The sequence below is a fragment of the Rhinopithecus bieti genome, unplaced genomic scaffold, assembly GCF_001698545.2.
Source record: "Rhinopithecus bieti isolate Rb0 unplaced genomic scaffold, ASM169854v2 scaffold_65209, whole genome shotgun sequence".
NCBI lineage: Eukaryota > Metazoa > Chordata > Mammalia > Primates > Cercopithecidae > Rhinopithecus > Rhinopithecus bieti.
Window position 1 is genome coordinate 573,001 of NW_016826229.1, and position 16,866 is coordinate 589,866.

General features: G+C 36.5%; 1 protein-coding gene across 1 annotated transcript in view; it reads left to right on the forward strand.

The window, feature by feature from the left end:
- Positions 1-6,922: 6,922 nt before the first annotated feature.
- The window catches only part of ITGA1 (integrin subunit alpha 1), a 178,435-nt gene continuing 168,491 nt past the window's right edge, over positions 6,923-16,866 (forward strand). Inside the window, exon 1 of the mRNA XM_017863360.1 lies at positions 6,923-7,836. Coding sequence (XP_017718849.1) covers positions 7,776-7,836 — 61 coding nt within the window. The 5' untranslated portion in view covers positions 6,923-7,775. The remainder of the gene's footprint in view (positions 7,837-16,866) is intronic.

The following is a 16,866-nucleotide window of genomic DNA, read 5'->3' on the forward strand; positions in this document are numbered from 1 at the left end:
AAAAACTTGTTTGTGTATGTCAATAAGAACTGTGAAAATATTCTATGCTTATAAGAAGCCCAAATTCCCTGGTATCTTTCTAAGATCCTTTCCAATCTGGTCTCAGCTTCACTCACTTTTCTTAACTTCTATTCCAGTCTCTTCATCTATTTTCATGTTACCTCTGCATAGAATGTCCATTACCTTTTTCTCCACCTAAAATATCCCCTGCCCACTCCCTGCAAAGTTAAATTTCAGTGCTATAATCTATTTGAAAGCCTTGACTTTATTTATTCTCTATTACAGGGATCAGATGCAATTGGATCATTCTATGTATGTTGTCTCTACGTAGCCTGTGAATATTCTTGAGGTTAGGTCCTAGTACTTCAACATCTCTGATTCCCCAGTATCTAAGAGACTTCCTCCTGAATAGAAGTAACTTTGTAAGTGTTTCAGTGCATTACATGAGCACAGATGCTGCAGAGAACAAACATTAACAATTGTCTATCATTGTATAGATCATGATCTAGGAGAGAAGATAAAAAATGGGCACATTATTGTAAAATAAGCTATGTAAGTGTTATTATTTCAGAGCCAAATAACAGACTTCCTTCCCTTGATGCATTTATTTTGTATTAAAGACAAAGGGTACTTCCCCACACATGTGTTTAGTGACCCAGTCCTACCACAAGAAACGCCAGTCTTCCTGGTTTGAAATACGAATTAATCATTTTTTGTTGTAATTCTGGGATTTTAGAGCCCACATACTTTATTTAACTTTTTACAATATAGTTAAAAGAAAATAATTAAATCAACTTGTCCAAGCGATCCTAGAATTGCATAACAGCTTAAAATATAATTAAGTCGTATTTCAAATTAAGGGGCCCAGCAACGCAGCTAAAATGTTACTGCTCATCAGTGGTTGTTATTCTGAGTCATAGAATGCCACGAATTGAACATTCCTGCCAGGGCACCACCCTGGTCCACCCTTCCCTGCTGCAGCCCTGGTGTGTCACTCATGTTGAAGTCTGCCAGTAAATCCAAGGAAGTTTCCTATAGTGCTGAGAACTGTTCCTCACCAGGATTCTGAAGTCAAGTTTTTGTTTTTTTTCTTAAATACCAGTTGCCCAAATGTCTTTGGACAAGGTTTCTGGCACAGGCTTGTTCAGGAAATAGGGAGGGAGAAACACCTATTTTATATTTTAAGTGAAAAAACACACAGGAATATTACGTAATAACAAAAAACAAATGGTTGGCTCATGGTGAAGTTTAAGTTCCATAACACTGTGACTTTATTTTGGTCAGAGAGGAAGCAGTTATAAGTTCTCAAGGTATATCAACAACAACTATTAGGATAATTTCACTAGACTGCTTAATTTAATAGGCTTAAAATGAAATATGCCAATGTTACAATTGAGGACAAAACTACTTATTTTCTGCTTCTAGTTACAAGTGAAAGAAATTAATGAACAGCAGGTTTGCAGTGGAATAATGACTGTTCTATCCATTTTTGCCTCTGCAGAACACAGCCCTGGAGCCCAATATATGCCAGAAATTAAAAATTACTTAACTAGACTAAGTTGTCCATATGAGTTAGCTTTGTGAGTTAGCCCCACTGTATATTCCCCTAAGTGCTTACACAGTAAAACTTAAAAATTCAAATCTTCATAAAATCTTTGTAAAAACGGAAACAGTTCTATATACTTCCACCTACCCCAACACCTGAGAGGGGAGGGGATGGGGTTGGAGTAAAACTACACTTTGATGCTACCTTAAAATGCATTTAAAATCTCATACTTGACTTTTAAAAAGNTATTCTGGTAATGCATACAATTTTATTTATTTATAATAAATAATAATAAATTTCTTTACAGAAGGCATTACATTAAATTTCATTGTATAAAAGTTTCACAGTGTACTTCTTGCATATGATATATTTCATCCCCTCTACTACAAAATGTGATAAAATCAAGCCACTTCAGAAACCAAATAAGAGAAAAAAAGAACAGAATAAAAAACTTGTTTGTGTATGTCAATAAGAACTGTGAAAATATTCTATGCTTATAAGAAGCCCAAATTCCCTGGTATCTTTCTAAGATCCTTTCCAATCTGGTCTCAGCTTCACTCACTTTTCTTAACTTCTATTCCAGTCTCTTCATCTATTTTCATGTTACCTCTGCATAGAATGTCCATTACCTTTTCTCCACCTAAAATATCCCCTGCCCACTCCCTGCAAAGTTAAATTTCAGTGCTATAATCTATTTGAAAGCCTTGACTTTATTTATTCTCTATTACAGGGATCAGATGCAATTGGATCATTCTATGTATGTTGTCTCTACGTAGCCTGTGAATATTCTTGAGGTTAGGTCCTAGTACTTCAACATCTCTGATTCCCCAGTATCTAAGAGACTTCCTCCTGAATAGAAGTAACTTTGTAAGTGTTTCAGTGCATTACATGAGCACAGATGCTGCAGAGAACAAACATTAACAATTGTCTATCATTGTATAGATCATGATCTAGGAGAGAAGATAAAAAATGGGCACATTATTGTAAAATAAGCTATGTAAGTGTTATTATTTCAGAGCCAAATAACAGACTTCCTTCCCTTGATGCATTTATTTTGTATTAAAGACAAAGGGTACTTCCCCACACATGTGTTTAGTGACCCAGTCCTACCACAAGAAACGCCAGTCTTCCTGGTTTGAAATACGAATTAATCATTTTTTGTTGTAATTCTGGGATTTTAGAGCCCACATACTTTATTTAACTTTTACAATATAGTTAAAAGAAAATAATTAAATCAACTTGTCCAAGCGATCCTAGAATTGCATAACAGCTTAAAATATAATTAAGTCGTATTTCAAATTAAGGGGCCCAGCAACGCAGCTAAAATGTTACTGCTCATCAGTGGTTGTTATTCTGAGTCATAGAATGCCACGAATTGAACATTCCTGCCAGGGCACCACCCTGGTCCACCCTTCCCTGCTGCAGCCCTGGTGTGTCACTCATGTTGAAGTCTGCCAGTAAATCCAAGGAAGTTTCCTATAGTGCTGAGAACTGTTCCTCACCAGGATTCTGAAGTCAAGTTTTGTTTTTTTTCTTAAATACCAGTTGCCCAAATGTCTTTGGACAAGGTTTCTGGCACAGGCTTGTTCAGGAAATAGGGAGGGAGAAACACCTATTTTATATTTTAAGTGAAAAAACACACAGGAATATTACGTAATAACAAAAAACAAATGGTTGGCTCATGGTGAAGTTTAAGTTCCATAACACTGTGACTTTATTTTGGTCAGAGAGGAAGCAGTTATAAGTTCTCAAGGTATATCAACAACAACTATTAGGATAATTTCACTAGACTGCTTAATTTAATAGGCTTAAAATGAAATATGCCAATGTTACAATTGAGGACAAAACTACTTATTTTCTGCTTCTAGTTACAAGTGAAAGAAATTAATGAACAGCAGGTTTGCAGTGGAATAATGACTGTTCTATCCATTTTGCCTCTGCAGAACACAGCCCTGGAGCCCAATATATGCCAGAAATTAAAATTACTTAACTAGACTAAGTTGTCCATATGAGTTAGCTTTGTGAGTTAGCCCCACTGTATATTCCCCTAAGTGCTTACACAGTAAAACTTAAAATTCAAATCTTCATAAAATCTTTGTAAAACGGAAACAGTTCTATATACTTCCACCTACCCCAACACCTGAGAGGGGAGGGGATGGGGTTGGAGTAAAACTACACTTTGATGCTACCTTAAAATGCATTTAAAATCTCATACTTGACTTTTAAAAGAAAACATAATTTAAAATGTTTCTTATAAAATCTGTTATTTTAGCAAACAACAATTTTAAATTATTTACTTTTGAGAAAATCAGCACCACCCCCACTACCCAGGTGGGAGTACCTTATTTATCCTGTGGCTTTGAGAACCCATAATCTTACTGCTAGAGAACCCTGGCATACATTAGACACGGAGTTCTAGACCCTCTTCTATTCCCAACCTTAGTGGAATGTTCTTCTCTTGTAAAAAAACAAAACAAACAAACAAAAAAAAAAAAAACAAAAAAACCCAACAAACAAAAAAAAAAAAAAAAAAAACCTCTGACGGCCAGCCAATTTGAAAAGCAAATTCATGTGAATGTTATAAGGGTTTTGATGTCTTCATGCATGCCCATTTTACAGAAGTATCTTCAAGATAATTCCCTAATCCAAGGTAAATATTTTTAAAGTAAGGATTCCAGAAACAATAATAGGTATTGATGGAGATATTTTTAGGCAGACATTAAAGTTTCCTCTTGTGATGGCCGTCAAATTTCACCACTTCCTACAGGGTCTACCACACACAGAGCCTGCCCTGTTTCCACGGTCTGTCTAATACCAATTCTTCTATTTACGGAGAAGAATGATTCATACTAACCGAGCACTTACTTTAATCCAGGCATTGTGCTAAATGCTTAGAGGCTCAGTTCATTTAATCCCCACAGCAATCCTCAGACCAGAGGTAGTACAGTATTTTCATTCCCACTTTACATTTGAGAAAACTGAGGCCTAGATAAACTTGATGACATTTCCCAAATCACACAGCTACTATATTGTGGTTCCAGGACTTGAGGTCAAGCAGTGTAACTCCAGAACCTTACTCACTCTAGTTACTTTACTCAGTATATTAGATTAACTCCAAGAAGAATACCCTGGCTTTAAGTATATGTTTTTCTTTTTGAGATTATTAGTTAATAATCTCAATTACTCTTGCCTCATTTCATAGACACCCACTTTCCAAATTCTTAATCTGTTCAGTCTCTAATCTTTCAGCGCAGCCATCCCCAACCTTTTTGGCACAGATACCGGTTTCATGGAAGGCATTTTTTCCACAGACCAGGGGTGAGGGGAATGGTTTCAAGACGATTCAAACACATTACATTCATTGTGCACTTTATTCCTATTATACTTACATTATAAGATATAATGAAGTACTTATGCAACTCACCATAATGTAGAATCAGTGGGAGCCCTGAGCCTGTTTTCCTGCAACTAGACAGTTTCATCTGGGGATGATGGGAGACAGTGACAGATCGTCAGGCATTAGATTCTCATAAGAAGTGTATGTAGTTCACAATAAGGTTCATGCTCCTACTCATGCTTCTAAATCCTAAAAGAGAGCTGATCAAGTCTCACTTAAAATAGAAAAGTATGTAGTATAAAGTCTAGAGCTGAAACATTTGTCATCAAGTATCTCATATCAATAACTAGTTTGTGCCTCTGGGCAAGTTTTTGTTTCTCTAAATCTTTACTCAATGACATGTCTTTCTGTCAGTCAGACTAAAATTGGTTAAGAAAATAACTGGCTTGATATTTATTTGTATTTGGGTTTACTGAAGTTCAGAAAATAAGCATTGATTCTAAAACTAATTATCCAACAATAGTTATCTCTCAGTCTCCACATTTGTATTGACTAGACATAAAAAAGACTCATAAATATCTAAATATGTACACATAAAATCTGTAACATGTGAAAATTAATTGTAACAATATCACTGTTAGTGACGGTTATCACCAATAATTTGTAAGTCCTAAAGGAAATAAAAATATCAAAATTGAAATTATGTATTAGCCCCCAGAAGAAAGGTAAATTTCCCAGTGATTGTAACCTTGAACATATTATATGTTAACTCTACTTTATTTCAGTAAGATATTTTACAATTTCTTTTTGTTTTTTCTAATGAAATATATTGCAAGGTGCTAAAATGTCATATATGTATTTGCATATGTATGTATATGCTGTACATATGTATATACACATACATACATATATGTTTGTGTATATATAGACACACTATTACATATTTTTGAAAACTAAGTAATTTAGAGAAGTATCGTTGGGAAAGTACTTATGATTTTTAAATGTCTATGCATTGATCAATATCTATTGGTTACTGTTCAAAGCAAAGAGAGTCATACTGAGAGGTATAAGACATAACTGATACTACGGAGAGGGAAATGAGATGTACACAGGAAATGAATTCCTTGGCAGGATATGAGAGCATTGAACACAAACAAAGGAACTTAAGTAAAGTCCAATGGGATTGGACTGTGACCCAACACAATGCAATTTTTCTAGAGACTCATTTGTGTACATTTGAAGAAAGAACTGAGAAATGACATTATAAAACTAAAACATCTGAGAATAGGATTTTAATGTATTCACTAAATAGTGAATCAGTTCAGATACATAATAGAAAAGGAATTTCTTGACTAATGGGTCAACATACTGAGATCTGATGGCCTTCAACTTCCTTGGGTCTGCCCACCCCATTTTTGACCCTCCTTAAACTTCTTCAGCTTTTGTCTTCTCCAGCTTTTAGTTGCTGCGATCCAGCGTTTCCAGTGATCCCTGTGGGTTTCTTCCTTCCTGTCCCTCGTGTTACCTGTTCTGTGCTGTGTTGTGTTCTGCTCAACGAACCCTCCTTTGGGTGGCACTCTTGTCCTGCCTAGCCCTAGTTCTGCTAGATAGAGATGTTCAATTAGTTGTTGAATTGAAGTGAATTGAATTGAACTGTTCCCCTCAGATTCCTCTAAACACAAATCCACTCATCTTTTCTGTTCTTTGAAACTCTCCAAACCGCTAAGACACAGCTATTTTGAAAACAGCAAGCATTGGTTGAAGCTAGCATGAATATGACTTTTGACTCAGCGAGGTTGTTCAACTCACCAGGAAAGGGAAGCATTGCAACTTCCTAAGCACTTCTGGACTCAATGCATTTTTACTCGTAAAAGTTTCAAGCAAGAAAAAAATAAAGCAGTGCCCCGAGTTCTTTATTAGATTCAATTACCAGCGTACAAACATCCTAATTCACTTAAACAAAATAGCCCACACACATTCCATTTCCAAAGAGGCTGCTTTTCTTCCTCTCTTCCCTTCTCTCTCTCCCTCTTTCTGTTTTTCCTCGGTCTTGCTTCTCCTTTTCTCCCTTTATTATAGTTATCTCAAAGAAAAGCTTATCTGCAACCACCCTTTAACCACGAATTACCATAAACTAAGCAAAGCCTTCCCCCACCCCCCGCTCCCAATAAGCGAAAGCAAAGCCCTCAGTGGAGCCTGTCGGGGTGGTGGGGACGCCCCCTTTCGTGCAAAACGACTTCACGGTGAAGTTCAAGTGTCCGCAGGAGATGGAAGGGGGGATTTCAGATCCTCTCATTTTCACAGACGGCCTAATCCCTCTGCGTAATGGACCTCGGAAAGCTGCCTCCCGTTAAGGGCGCCCAGGTACTGTCAAAGCTCCTTCCCTGCCCGGACCGGGAGAAGTAAGGGGTGTGAAGGCGGAGCCACTTGGCTGGCGACACCCTCCCGAAGTCCAGCCCTTACCCGCCTTCCTACCACCTTAGGGGATTTCACCCTCTCAATGAAAGGCAGATGTCCCTTTAAGGTTTGCTTCTACAGCCCGTGGACTTTAGCCTAAACACGGACCCGCGAAGCTGGCTTTATTTGTCCATGTCTCGGACAGAGCCTGGGAAGCTGCCAGTGAGATTTCAGAGACCAAGAGCGCGCAGGGGCGGGCGATGTGGCAATCCGTCTGGGATATGAAAAGCGTGGAGCGCACTTAGAGGCATTGGACGAAAACACAGGAAATCACTCCTCTCCCGCTCCTGGGCGCCGCTGCCACTGGGGCAGAGGACTGGGAACCGCGGCAGCCGGCTGAGTGGCCCAGCCAGAGCGCGCAGCTCCCGCGCCCGGTCCTGCCAGGTCCTGCCCTGCGAACCAGCGCGGCCCCCTGGCGCTGAGGCCGCTCCGGCCATGGCCCCTCGGCCCCGCGCCCGCCCAGGGGTCGCTGTCGCCTGCTGCTGGCTCCTCACTGGTGAGCAACTCGCTTTTCTCTGAGCATCTCCTGCTCGCGGGCTTGGGGCTTGGAGGGGAGGCAGGTCCTCAGAGCCATGAGCCAGATAGGAGGAGAGAGTGCCCTTCCACTTTCGGGCACTCCAGGTACTCAGATCAGGCTACGGGGCAAGCAGGAGTTTCGCGTTCCGGTTTTGATGTGAATTAGTCTTGGTGTCTCTCCAAAGTTCTTCACCCTAGGAGTAGGAGTGAGGCAACACTGAAAACCTTACAAAGTAGAATTGACTTTTAAAATTAAAGTTGTTTTTACAATACACATTGTATTTTAGGACTTTGCTGAATATTTCCTACCTTCCACCCTTTTTTATGGCATGGGATGGGAGGGTGATGCTTACTGGGCGCCTGATACATACGCAAAATTCCTACCCTCGGGTTGTTCCAGAGTGGACATTATTGAATTTTCTTGCTGTCTACTATTCAGGCTTTTTCCCATGCAGAACAAGAAAAGGCAGGGATGCAAGGCGAAACTGCCACTTGTTCCAAAATGATGTTTTCTATGTCAGCACCCAAGAGGAGGGATATTTTGAAACGTAGAAAGGAATGGTGAACATTTTCTCTGTCAATATCACAGTGCAGTCTACTTTTAAGATGCAAAATATACTATTGTTATTTGTACATAAATGTGTATTTTAAGGAGGGGACTTAAAACATAGTGGAAATGCAAAGTTGTATCCAATTTAGAAAAGGTTGAAATATAGCATTTTCTAAGATTTTCCCAATAATTAACTCATGGTCAGATCTTTTTTACCAGTTACTGATTGGGGTGGTGGGAAGTTGAAATGGTGAAAAATGGAAGGAGGTGGGGGGAAAGTGTATCGATAGAGTCTCTGTATGAAAGAAAATCACCTTATTAATGGGATAATTAACAGCTGGCTTTAACATATCATTGATATTAAATTGTTCAGTGTTTTTACTGCTGGCATGGTTATTAGTACTAGTTAATTTAGCATTTTTACCATTAAAACAAGGTAGAGCCAGCCAGTTTAGACCTGCCTTAGATGTCCAAGCATTGTTAACTTTTATGAAGATCATTTAGAAGTTGATTATCAGCAAGCAAAGCTTTTTTCAGAAGGGAGGTGAGGTAAAGAGAGTTAATAATGAGCTACTGGCTTTTCATCCAAATATTTCCCACTACTCAGGAAATGTCCAATAATCCAAAATAATCCAAAAAAATCCAAAAATCCAAAATGCTGCTGAACAGCATTATAGCTAGTGAGTAGTTTAACTTACCAGCTACTGCCACTACTCTTTACACATACTTGACCTATCAGTCTTCTCCAACTGAATTGTTTTTAGATTATATTTTGTTGTTTTTGTGCAAAAAACTATTCAAGTTGTACCTATTTCATTCTACCAAATAAGCAGTCTCTACAGTAGAAATGATGAAATGAGGTTTGCATATCTTCTAAAAAGACAAGAGTGAAACTTGAAGTAACAGAGAAGTTTAACAAGTTACAATTTCATATATATGTTGGTGAAATATACATTGGTGAATCCAGGAAGAGACTTAAAAGAAAATATTTAGAACCCTTGTGTGTTTTATGCCCATTTCACAACACATGAGGCATCTGAAATTGGACTGCTTTCCTTTGCTGATTCCCCATCAGTCATTATATTCTGTAGGCTCTTCTTTAGCAATCTCTTTAGATTTGGAAACTTCTTATCAATTAACAGAGTCCATTTGTAACCTGGGTACTAATCACCATACTTATCCATGCACACCACTGTAGAGCTTATCTTTCTGTCTTCAATCTGAACCCAACTTCCAGTCTACCCTCCTAATACATCATTTTCATTATATCTGTTTTTAGTCAAAAATCTTTGGTGGTTCTTTGTTGCCTTTAAGATAATATCCAAAATTCTCAACTGACTGCCCTAATCCAACACCCTCTCTCGATCTCCTATGTCAGTTTCTTATTGCTGTTGTAACAATTTGCCACAGATCACCACCTTAAAACAACATAAATTTACTATTGTACAGTTCTGTAGGTCAGAAATCTCACTGGGCTAGAATCAAGATATCACTGGGGCTGCATTTCTTCTGGAGGTTCTAGGGGAAAGTTAGTTTCCCTGTTTTCATCAGCCTCTGGCCACCACCTGCATTCTTGGCCTGTGGCCCCTTTCTCCATCTTCAACTCAGCAGGGTAGAATCTTCAGCTCTTCCCGTGATTCTGCTTTATCATCATATCTCCTTCTCTGACTCTGACCCTACTACCTTCCTAAGGATCCTTTGTAATTACAATGTGCCTAACAGAATAATCTCATCATCTTAAGATCTTTAATTTAATTACATCTTCCAAGTCCCTTTTACCATCTAAGATAACATATTCACAGATTCCAGGCATTAGGTCATGGATATCTTTGGGAGACCATTATTCTGCCTACCACAACCCTTAAGCATAAACTGTCCATTATAGCCAATCACCTTTCTTTACTTTCTCCATAATCCTCATATTCAGTTTGCCACTGAAGATATGATCTTGTTTATGCATCAAGAAAAGAACTCCGCCTTTCCTTCCTACAACCATCTGCCATCTAAACAAACTCTACAGCCTTCAAAGCTGGATTTACATCAGAACAACAAACCACCAGCATCCCAATAAACTTCCCATTTGATTTAGAATATCTCATATTAGCTCCTTACAACATTTACTAAAATGATTCATCAAAAAGATGTCCTTCCTTATGTCCAAAGTATTGTTGTTTTATGTACATCAAAGTCTCAGCATAAACTAATGCCACATATAAAGGATTTAACTGAAGACAGTTTCATAAAGTGACAGTTTAGAGAGGCCTTAAAGGAACAAGAAAAGAGGGTGGAACATTTAGCGCAAGCAATGGTGGGAAAAAAGAACCTGAAGCAACAGTGAGAAGAAAAACCATGACCATTCCTAGGCCTGAGGAGGTGGCAGTGTTAGTCTGTTATGAACTCTAGCTATGGGAGGGTGGCCATTCGATTGGAGTTGTGGTCATAAAAAGGAATGCAGCTAGTGACAAAACTGAAGCCCAGCAGAGAAGGAGTAAGGAAAATAAATATACCTCCTTTCCTCCCACCCTCTGATGTCTTGCTTAGCCTTCCCATTGGCCATACCCAAATGGCAAGATCCAACCTTCCAGAGGACAAAGGGCAAGACAATCAATAACAGAATAACTAGCACAACTTAACCCTGAAATGTGTTATGTGCAAGGCACTGTGCAAGGGCTTTGCATGTATTATTTCATTTTCATCTAAAAAAATAAGTTTACTAATTGATCACAACCAGTCACAGATTTCTTTGTTCTTTTTTCACTCCCTCTGCTTCAGTTGATTAGCCCTGAAAAAAGGAAAAGAAAAAAAGTAAAACTTTATAACTCTTATCCAGATTTTAGAGATGAAGAAATCAAAATACAGTACTAAGAAGTTAATTTCACCTTTCCAAAGTTGAAGAACTAATGACACATCTACTCAATTCATATCTCCGACCTCAAATTAAATGCTCTAAAATAATATGCTATATAGGCTGCCTAAAGATAAGTTCATTCTCTCTTGCTCACTCCTCTAAATGTGAAATCCAAACATAATTGTCTAAAAGACTTAGATAAAGACCTAATTAATGATACATCGATCTTTTATTTCCATGATTTTTAGGTGTACAGCATTAAGTGTAACTCAAATAAGACTACTATCTCTCGTTATTAAGAATATAAATATAGAATTACCTCTAATTAAGTTATATGTCTGTCTTCCCTAGAAACATTTTGGTTGGCCTAGAAGCAAGGGTCTTCTTTTGTGACTTTTTTCACAGGCAAGAGTTCCTATTCAAAATGAAATCCAGTGAGGAGATGGGAGATGGCTGAATATGGGGAGGAAGTCAGCCACCCATTCAAAACAAAGAATGACTCCCAGTGGCAGACAATGTACTGTCAGGAATTGCTGAAGACGGTGAAAATTGTCTTACTCATTGTGATGTTTGTAAAGGCAGCAATGAATTCGTGGGATTTTTGTTTGTTTAGTAAATAGGCAATGAGAGTAACCATGAGACAAATATATATGCTACACTAATTTACCTATTTCTCTTCCCTCCTGTCATAACACTTATCCAAATATTTTGAAGCACGAACTCTTGGGCTACAGCTTATCACTGATGTTCTGACTTTAGTAGATGGATGCTCCTCTAAAGTGTTCCTCCACTTCCAACCTAATAAACTTCCCACTAGATTTAGAACTTGCTGAATTTCCCCATCTCTTAACATATCTTAGTAGAATAAAGTAGCTCATGTTTAAAATACATTTAGAAAAGTTGGGGGCTAAAATGCTATTCTTTACCTACACTACTCTTTTGTTGCATGAAATACAAAATAGTGTACTCAAATTCATGTTAAGAAACTGAGATGAAAGATATTTTGAAACTGTTGCCACAGTGCTAAAGTCAGAATAGATTGCCTATTCAGAGCAGTCTGTGACTGGAGAATTGTATTCGCCCTCAAAGCAAGTACAGTAGAGTATCAAGAGATGCAAATGACTGCATATATTTCTATCTTCAAGATTATTGAGCTTCTTTCAGCTCCTTTATTCTTCCAGCTACTCTAAAGTCTCCTTGGGGACTTTGCATAAGTAGTTACTCCCACTGCTACTGATCTCAATCCCTGAATAAACGTCATTTCCAGAGACCCTGAAGTAGACTGAACCCTACCTTAGGACATGTGTATCCCAGCACCTTTGCTTCCATTATATAACGCACCATGGTATTATAATTAACTATCTAATTGTCTGTCTTTCCAGCTTGCTGTATGCTCTGTGAGGGTAGGATCTTTAACCACAGCACCTAGAAATAATAGACACCTTTTAATTGAATGAATCACAAAAGAATTGGCTATTGACAAACTCATAAAATACTCAAGGGATCAGATTGTCCCTCTATTATATACCTCCATCTGATTTTATTATACCTCCACCTGAAATATTTCTGTATATCCAAATTTATAAATAATGGAATGGAAGACACCACCAATTGAAAGATGCACCATATTTTATGTACCACTAAGAAAGGCAAGCCACTCCCAATCCAATTATAATTGCTAGATTGTTAGATACTTCCTAGTTTCAGAGATGTTGAGATTGGGAAAAAAGTGCCTCTGAAAATTACGATCAATAATACACAGTGTAGCTACATGGTAATTTTCTACTTCTTTGGACACTTAAAAATTGTGTCATAAGATTTCGAAGAGGCTAATATGTGAAACCCCATCTAGATACAAAGATATAACATTGTTCCTCTAAGTTCTCTTCAAGTGCCAAGTTTGTATCTGATTTAGGGGATAATTGCTCCTCTGGCACCAACAGCGTCACCAGATCCCCAAAACAGAGCTTCCTCCAAATGCTCTATCTTTAGAAGAGAGCTTCAGGAGAAAGGTGACAATAAAGTGATCAAATAATGTTCCAGTTGCACAGGATTAACGACTCTAGTTTTGGCAAACTCTTAACCTTTTGTCATGTTGGTGGTAAGCTCCAGGGCTGTGTATATAGGAAGGAGACTAATTTTCATCAAAACTTTCCTATGATTTAAAAGGAAGATAAAAAAGTCAACTAAATATTAAAAGGAAATTAAAATGCACATGCTGGTTGGTGTTAAGAATTCACTTTATGTGTTAAAAAAATTCAGTTTTATCCAAACAGGAGATTCCTATTAACAAGACAAGTAAGAGATCTGAATTGAAAATCATTGTAATTCAAATATGCAAAGGAGTGGATATACATATACTCTTTTGTATGAATTATATGAGATCTCCTAAAATAAATGCAAATTCTTACATTTAAATATAGCACCTAAATCACTTTAAAACATCAATAGTTAAGATGGTTTATATATTTTGTTATAAATCATATATCCTTATTACAAATTAAATGTACTTTCAAAATTATTTTATTAATTTGACTTTTATTTTACCAAATACTGAAGTCTAGAAATACATGGCTACTGGCCAGTCCTTAAAAATACCTGTGTTATACATTTTACTTATAATATTTTTGGTGAAATGATCTTATGCTGTGTAAGAATACACGCAAATAGAAATACACACACACACACACACACACACACACACACTTCTGTTGATAGGATTTTCTTTATTTGGTAGGAGGTTTTGTATTATTTTGTGACAACTGCAAGTAAGCATTTTCCATCATGAGAAATTTACATAGTAAGTGAGAACAAGTTCCTTAAAACAAACAAACAAAAAAAAACAAAAAACACTTTCTCTTTTATTTTTTACCTTTTTGTCTATATTAGCTAACTAATCCTCCCAGTCATCCACTTAGCTTTGTTGGTGGAGGTCACATGGGAACCTTTGCACAATCTGTGGTTTGCACATTCTCTCTAAATAAACAAGTGCGTTTATCACTAGATATTCATAATTGGAGCTCTGGCTTCTTATTTTGTAAAGTTTACTTTCCAAACCATGTATAGTAAAACTAATTGCCATTATGTGTTATTTTAAAACATGTTAAGAAATTTTCCTGGGGAAGATGTATTTTAAATTACCATTTTCTTACCTAAGCATGGCTATCTCAAATATTGAAATAGGTTTATATATAAACTTACCTTAAGAGTAACCTTCTTTTAAAATTTTAGTAACATTACAAAATAGAATGTGATTTCCTAATTTTAGAATGTCAGTTATAGGCAAGTTAAAAATTCTGAATTAAAGACAAATTAATAACCATTAATTTTTGCATACTAAAAATATGAGTATGTGCCACTTGTCATGCTGTGTTCCAGGAGCACAAAGACAGATTAAACGTAGTAAGTCTCTGCCTTTACTGGTGGAAGAGGTAGTAGACATGGAAAGAAGCAATGGTGGGAGAGATTCCCAAGGTGCTTTATATGAAGTAACAAAAGGATTAGGTTTGTGTTTCAGGAAAGTAAGCCTTCCAAAATAAAATACAAGATGAAAACAAGACAATTTATACAGCCCTGTTTAAGGGTCACACGCTAAGCAGAGGGTATTAAAACAAAATTTCCATCTTTCAGGAGCCCATAATTCCCTTTCATGTCATATAAAACATTTCTTTCATATTATTATAATAGAAAAGATAGTAATTCAACTCACCAATGAGGTCCATGAACCATTTCATTCAGTAGAGCTGACCTACGGTTTCCCTGAAAGGGGGGTGATAACATAAATTAATGTACCCCAAAGATTATCCATCAGTCACCTCTACCAAACCAGTTATTTTTCCAAGGCTGAATAATCATGATCGTGTTAAAATGAGCTCTTGTTCCTTGTTTTGTCTGATCCAGTTTTCTAGCTTCAAGTCAGGCATTTTTAGAGCTCTATAATTTATTAATATCAAGTATCATAATAGCCCTAGAACCTCATAAGGATGGTCAAATGAGAGAGCAGGACAAATAATCTTATTTATAATTTAGAATGAAAATAATTAGCTTTATTGCGGTCTGGGACTTATTTCAAGTTGGTAGAATCTATCCAGGAAAGACCATATTTGAGGTCTGTCAATTCTTGGTCCATAAGTATGAAACTTCGAATCAGTCTCCCACCACCGAAATGGGTCTTAGAAAAATCAGATTTGAAAGATAGCATGCAAAATTGAAAACAAATATGTTAGGATGAGATTATAGGTGCTGTTTAAACATTTAAAAAATATTACTGCAGCATAATTTTTAGTTACAAGTTTATTGAATTCAATTCCCTCAATTCTTCAGTAAAATAAATTGGGTTCCAAAGAGACTGAGTACTGCCAAAAGTTACAGTAAAAACAACTGAAGAGTAAGAACTACAATCCAGGATGCTTGACTTCTAGCCCAGTTCTCTTTTTGAGACACTGGAAGTGTCTCAAGAGCAACAAATTAAAACTTTTGGAGGTAACATTACTTTTTTTCCCCTTCTGAAGAGATTAATATAAATTGTAGGAAAATAGGTATAATTAAAGTTACTGATATAAAGATTTATACTGATATAAAGTTACTGATATAAAGATTTCTATTTTAAACAGCCAATAAATAAGTATAAAATTAGTATTGAAAGCAACAGAACTAAAAGCACTGGTATTTTTCTCAATATTTTGCTTATTTGGAAAAAAATGAAAATAAATATATAACTACAGCAGTTTCTAAACTACCATTATTAACTGAAATACAGTCAATAAGAATATAAGTGCCTTAAGAAATGTCTGGAAATGTCTGCAATAATGTTAAAATAGCTGCCATACTTTACATTTGACTCACCTAGCTTATCATTAATATATGAGTGCCTACTATGCGCAAAGGACCTTGCAGAAGACAAAAGAGTATAAAGAGGAATCCTTACAGAGTTCAACAAAAAAGATATGTGTTTAAATTAACATAGTTTCAAGATTACAGTTTCACGTTTGAGACAACATTTAAACTGGACTTTAAAGATAGGCAGCATTAATGGAAGCAGGGATGAAAAGAAGTGACATTTTAAATAGAGAAGTTAGTATGAGTTAAGGTAGCAAATGAGAAAGTTCCTAGCATATGTAGGAAACAAAGGTTACTTTCAAGGTGGAATATAGGATGCCCTGAGGGGAAAAGTGGGAAGTAAATTTGTAAGGCCAGTGCAATTTGGGATTGTAGGGAGGGATTGTAGACGTTAATTCATAGGGAATGAGAATCCAAAATGAATCAAAATAAAAATATAATGATTGGTCTAGAAATACTAATCCATAACACAAAATCTGGGTGAAAACGTCTAATAGTCAACTACAGGTTTAAATTACAAAAAAAAAAAAAAAAAAAAAAGGAAAAAAAGTTCCCAACTATTGCAGATGTTTCACATAAAACAGTAATTCTATGAAAGATTTTATAGTATGCTCAATTATGGAAGCACATTGATATTTTTTAAAATGGCCTGAAGTGGTTTGTCTCATAACTTAAAATAAAACTTTTTTAACCATGGATTTAAGAGTCAATAAGGGTTTTTCACAGGTTTCTAATGTAGATATATATATATATATATATATATATTTTTTTTT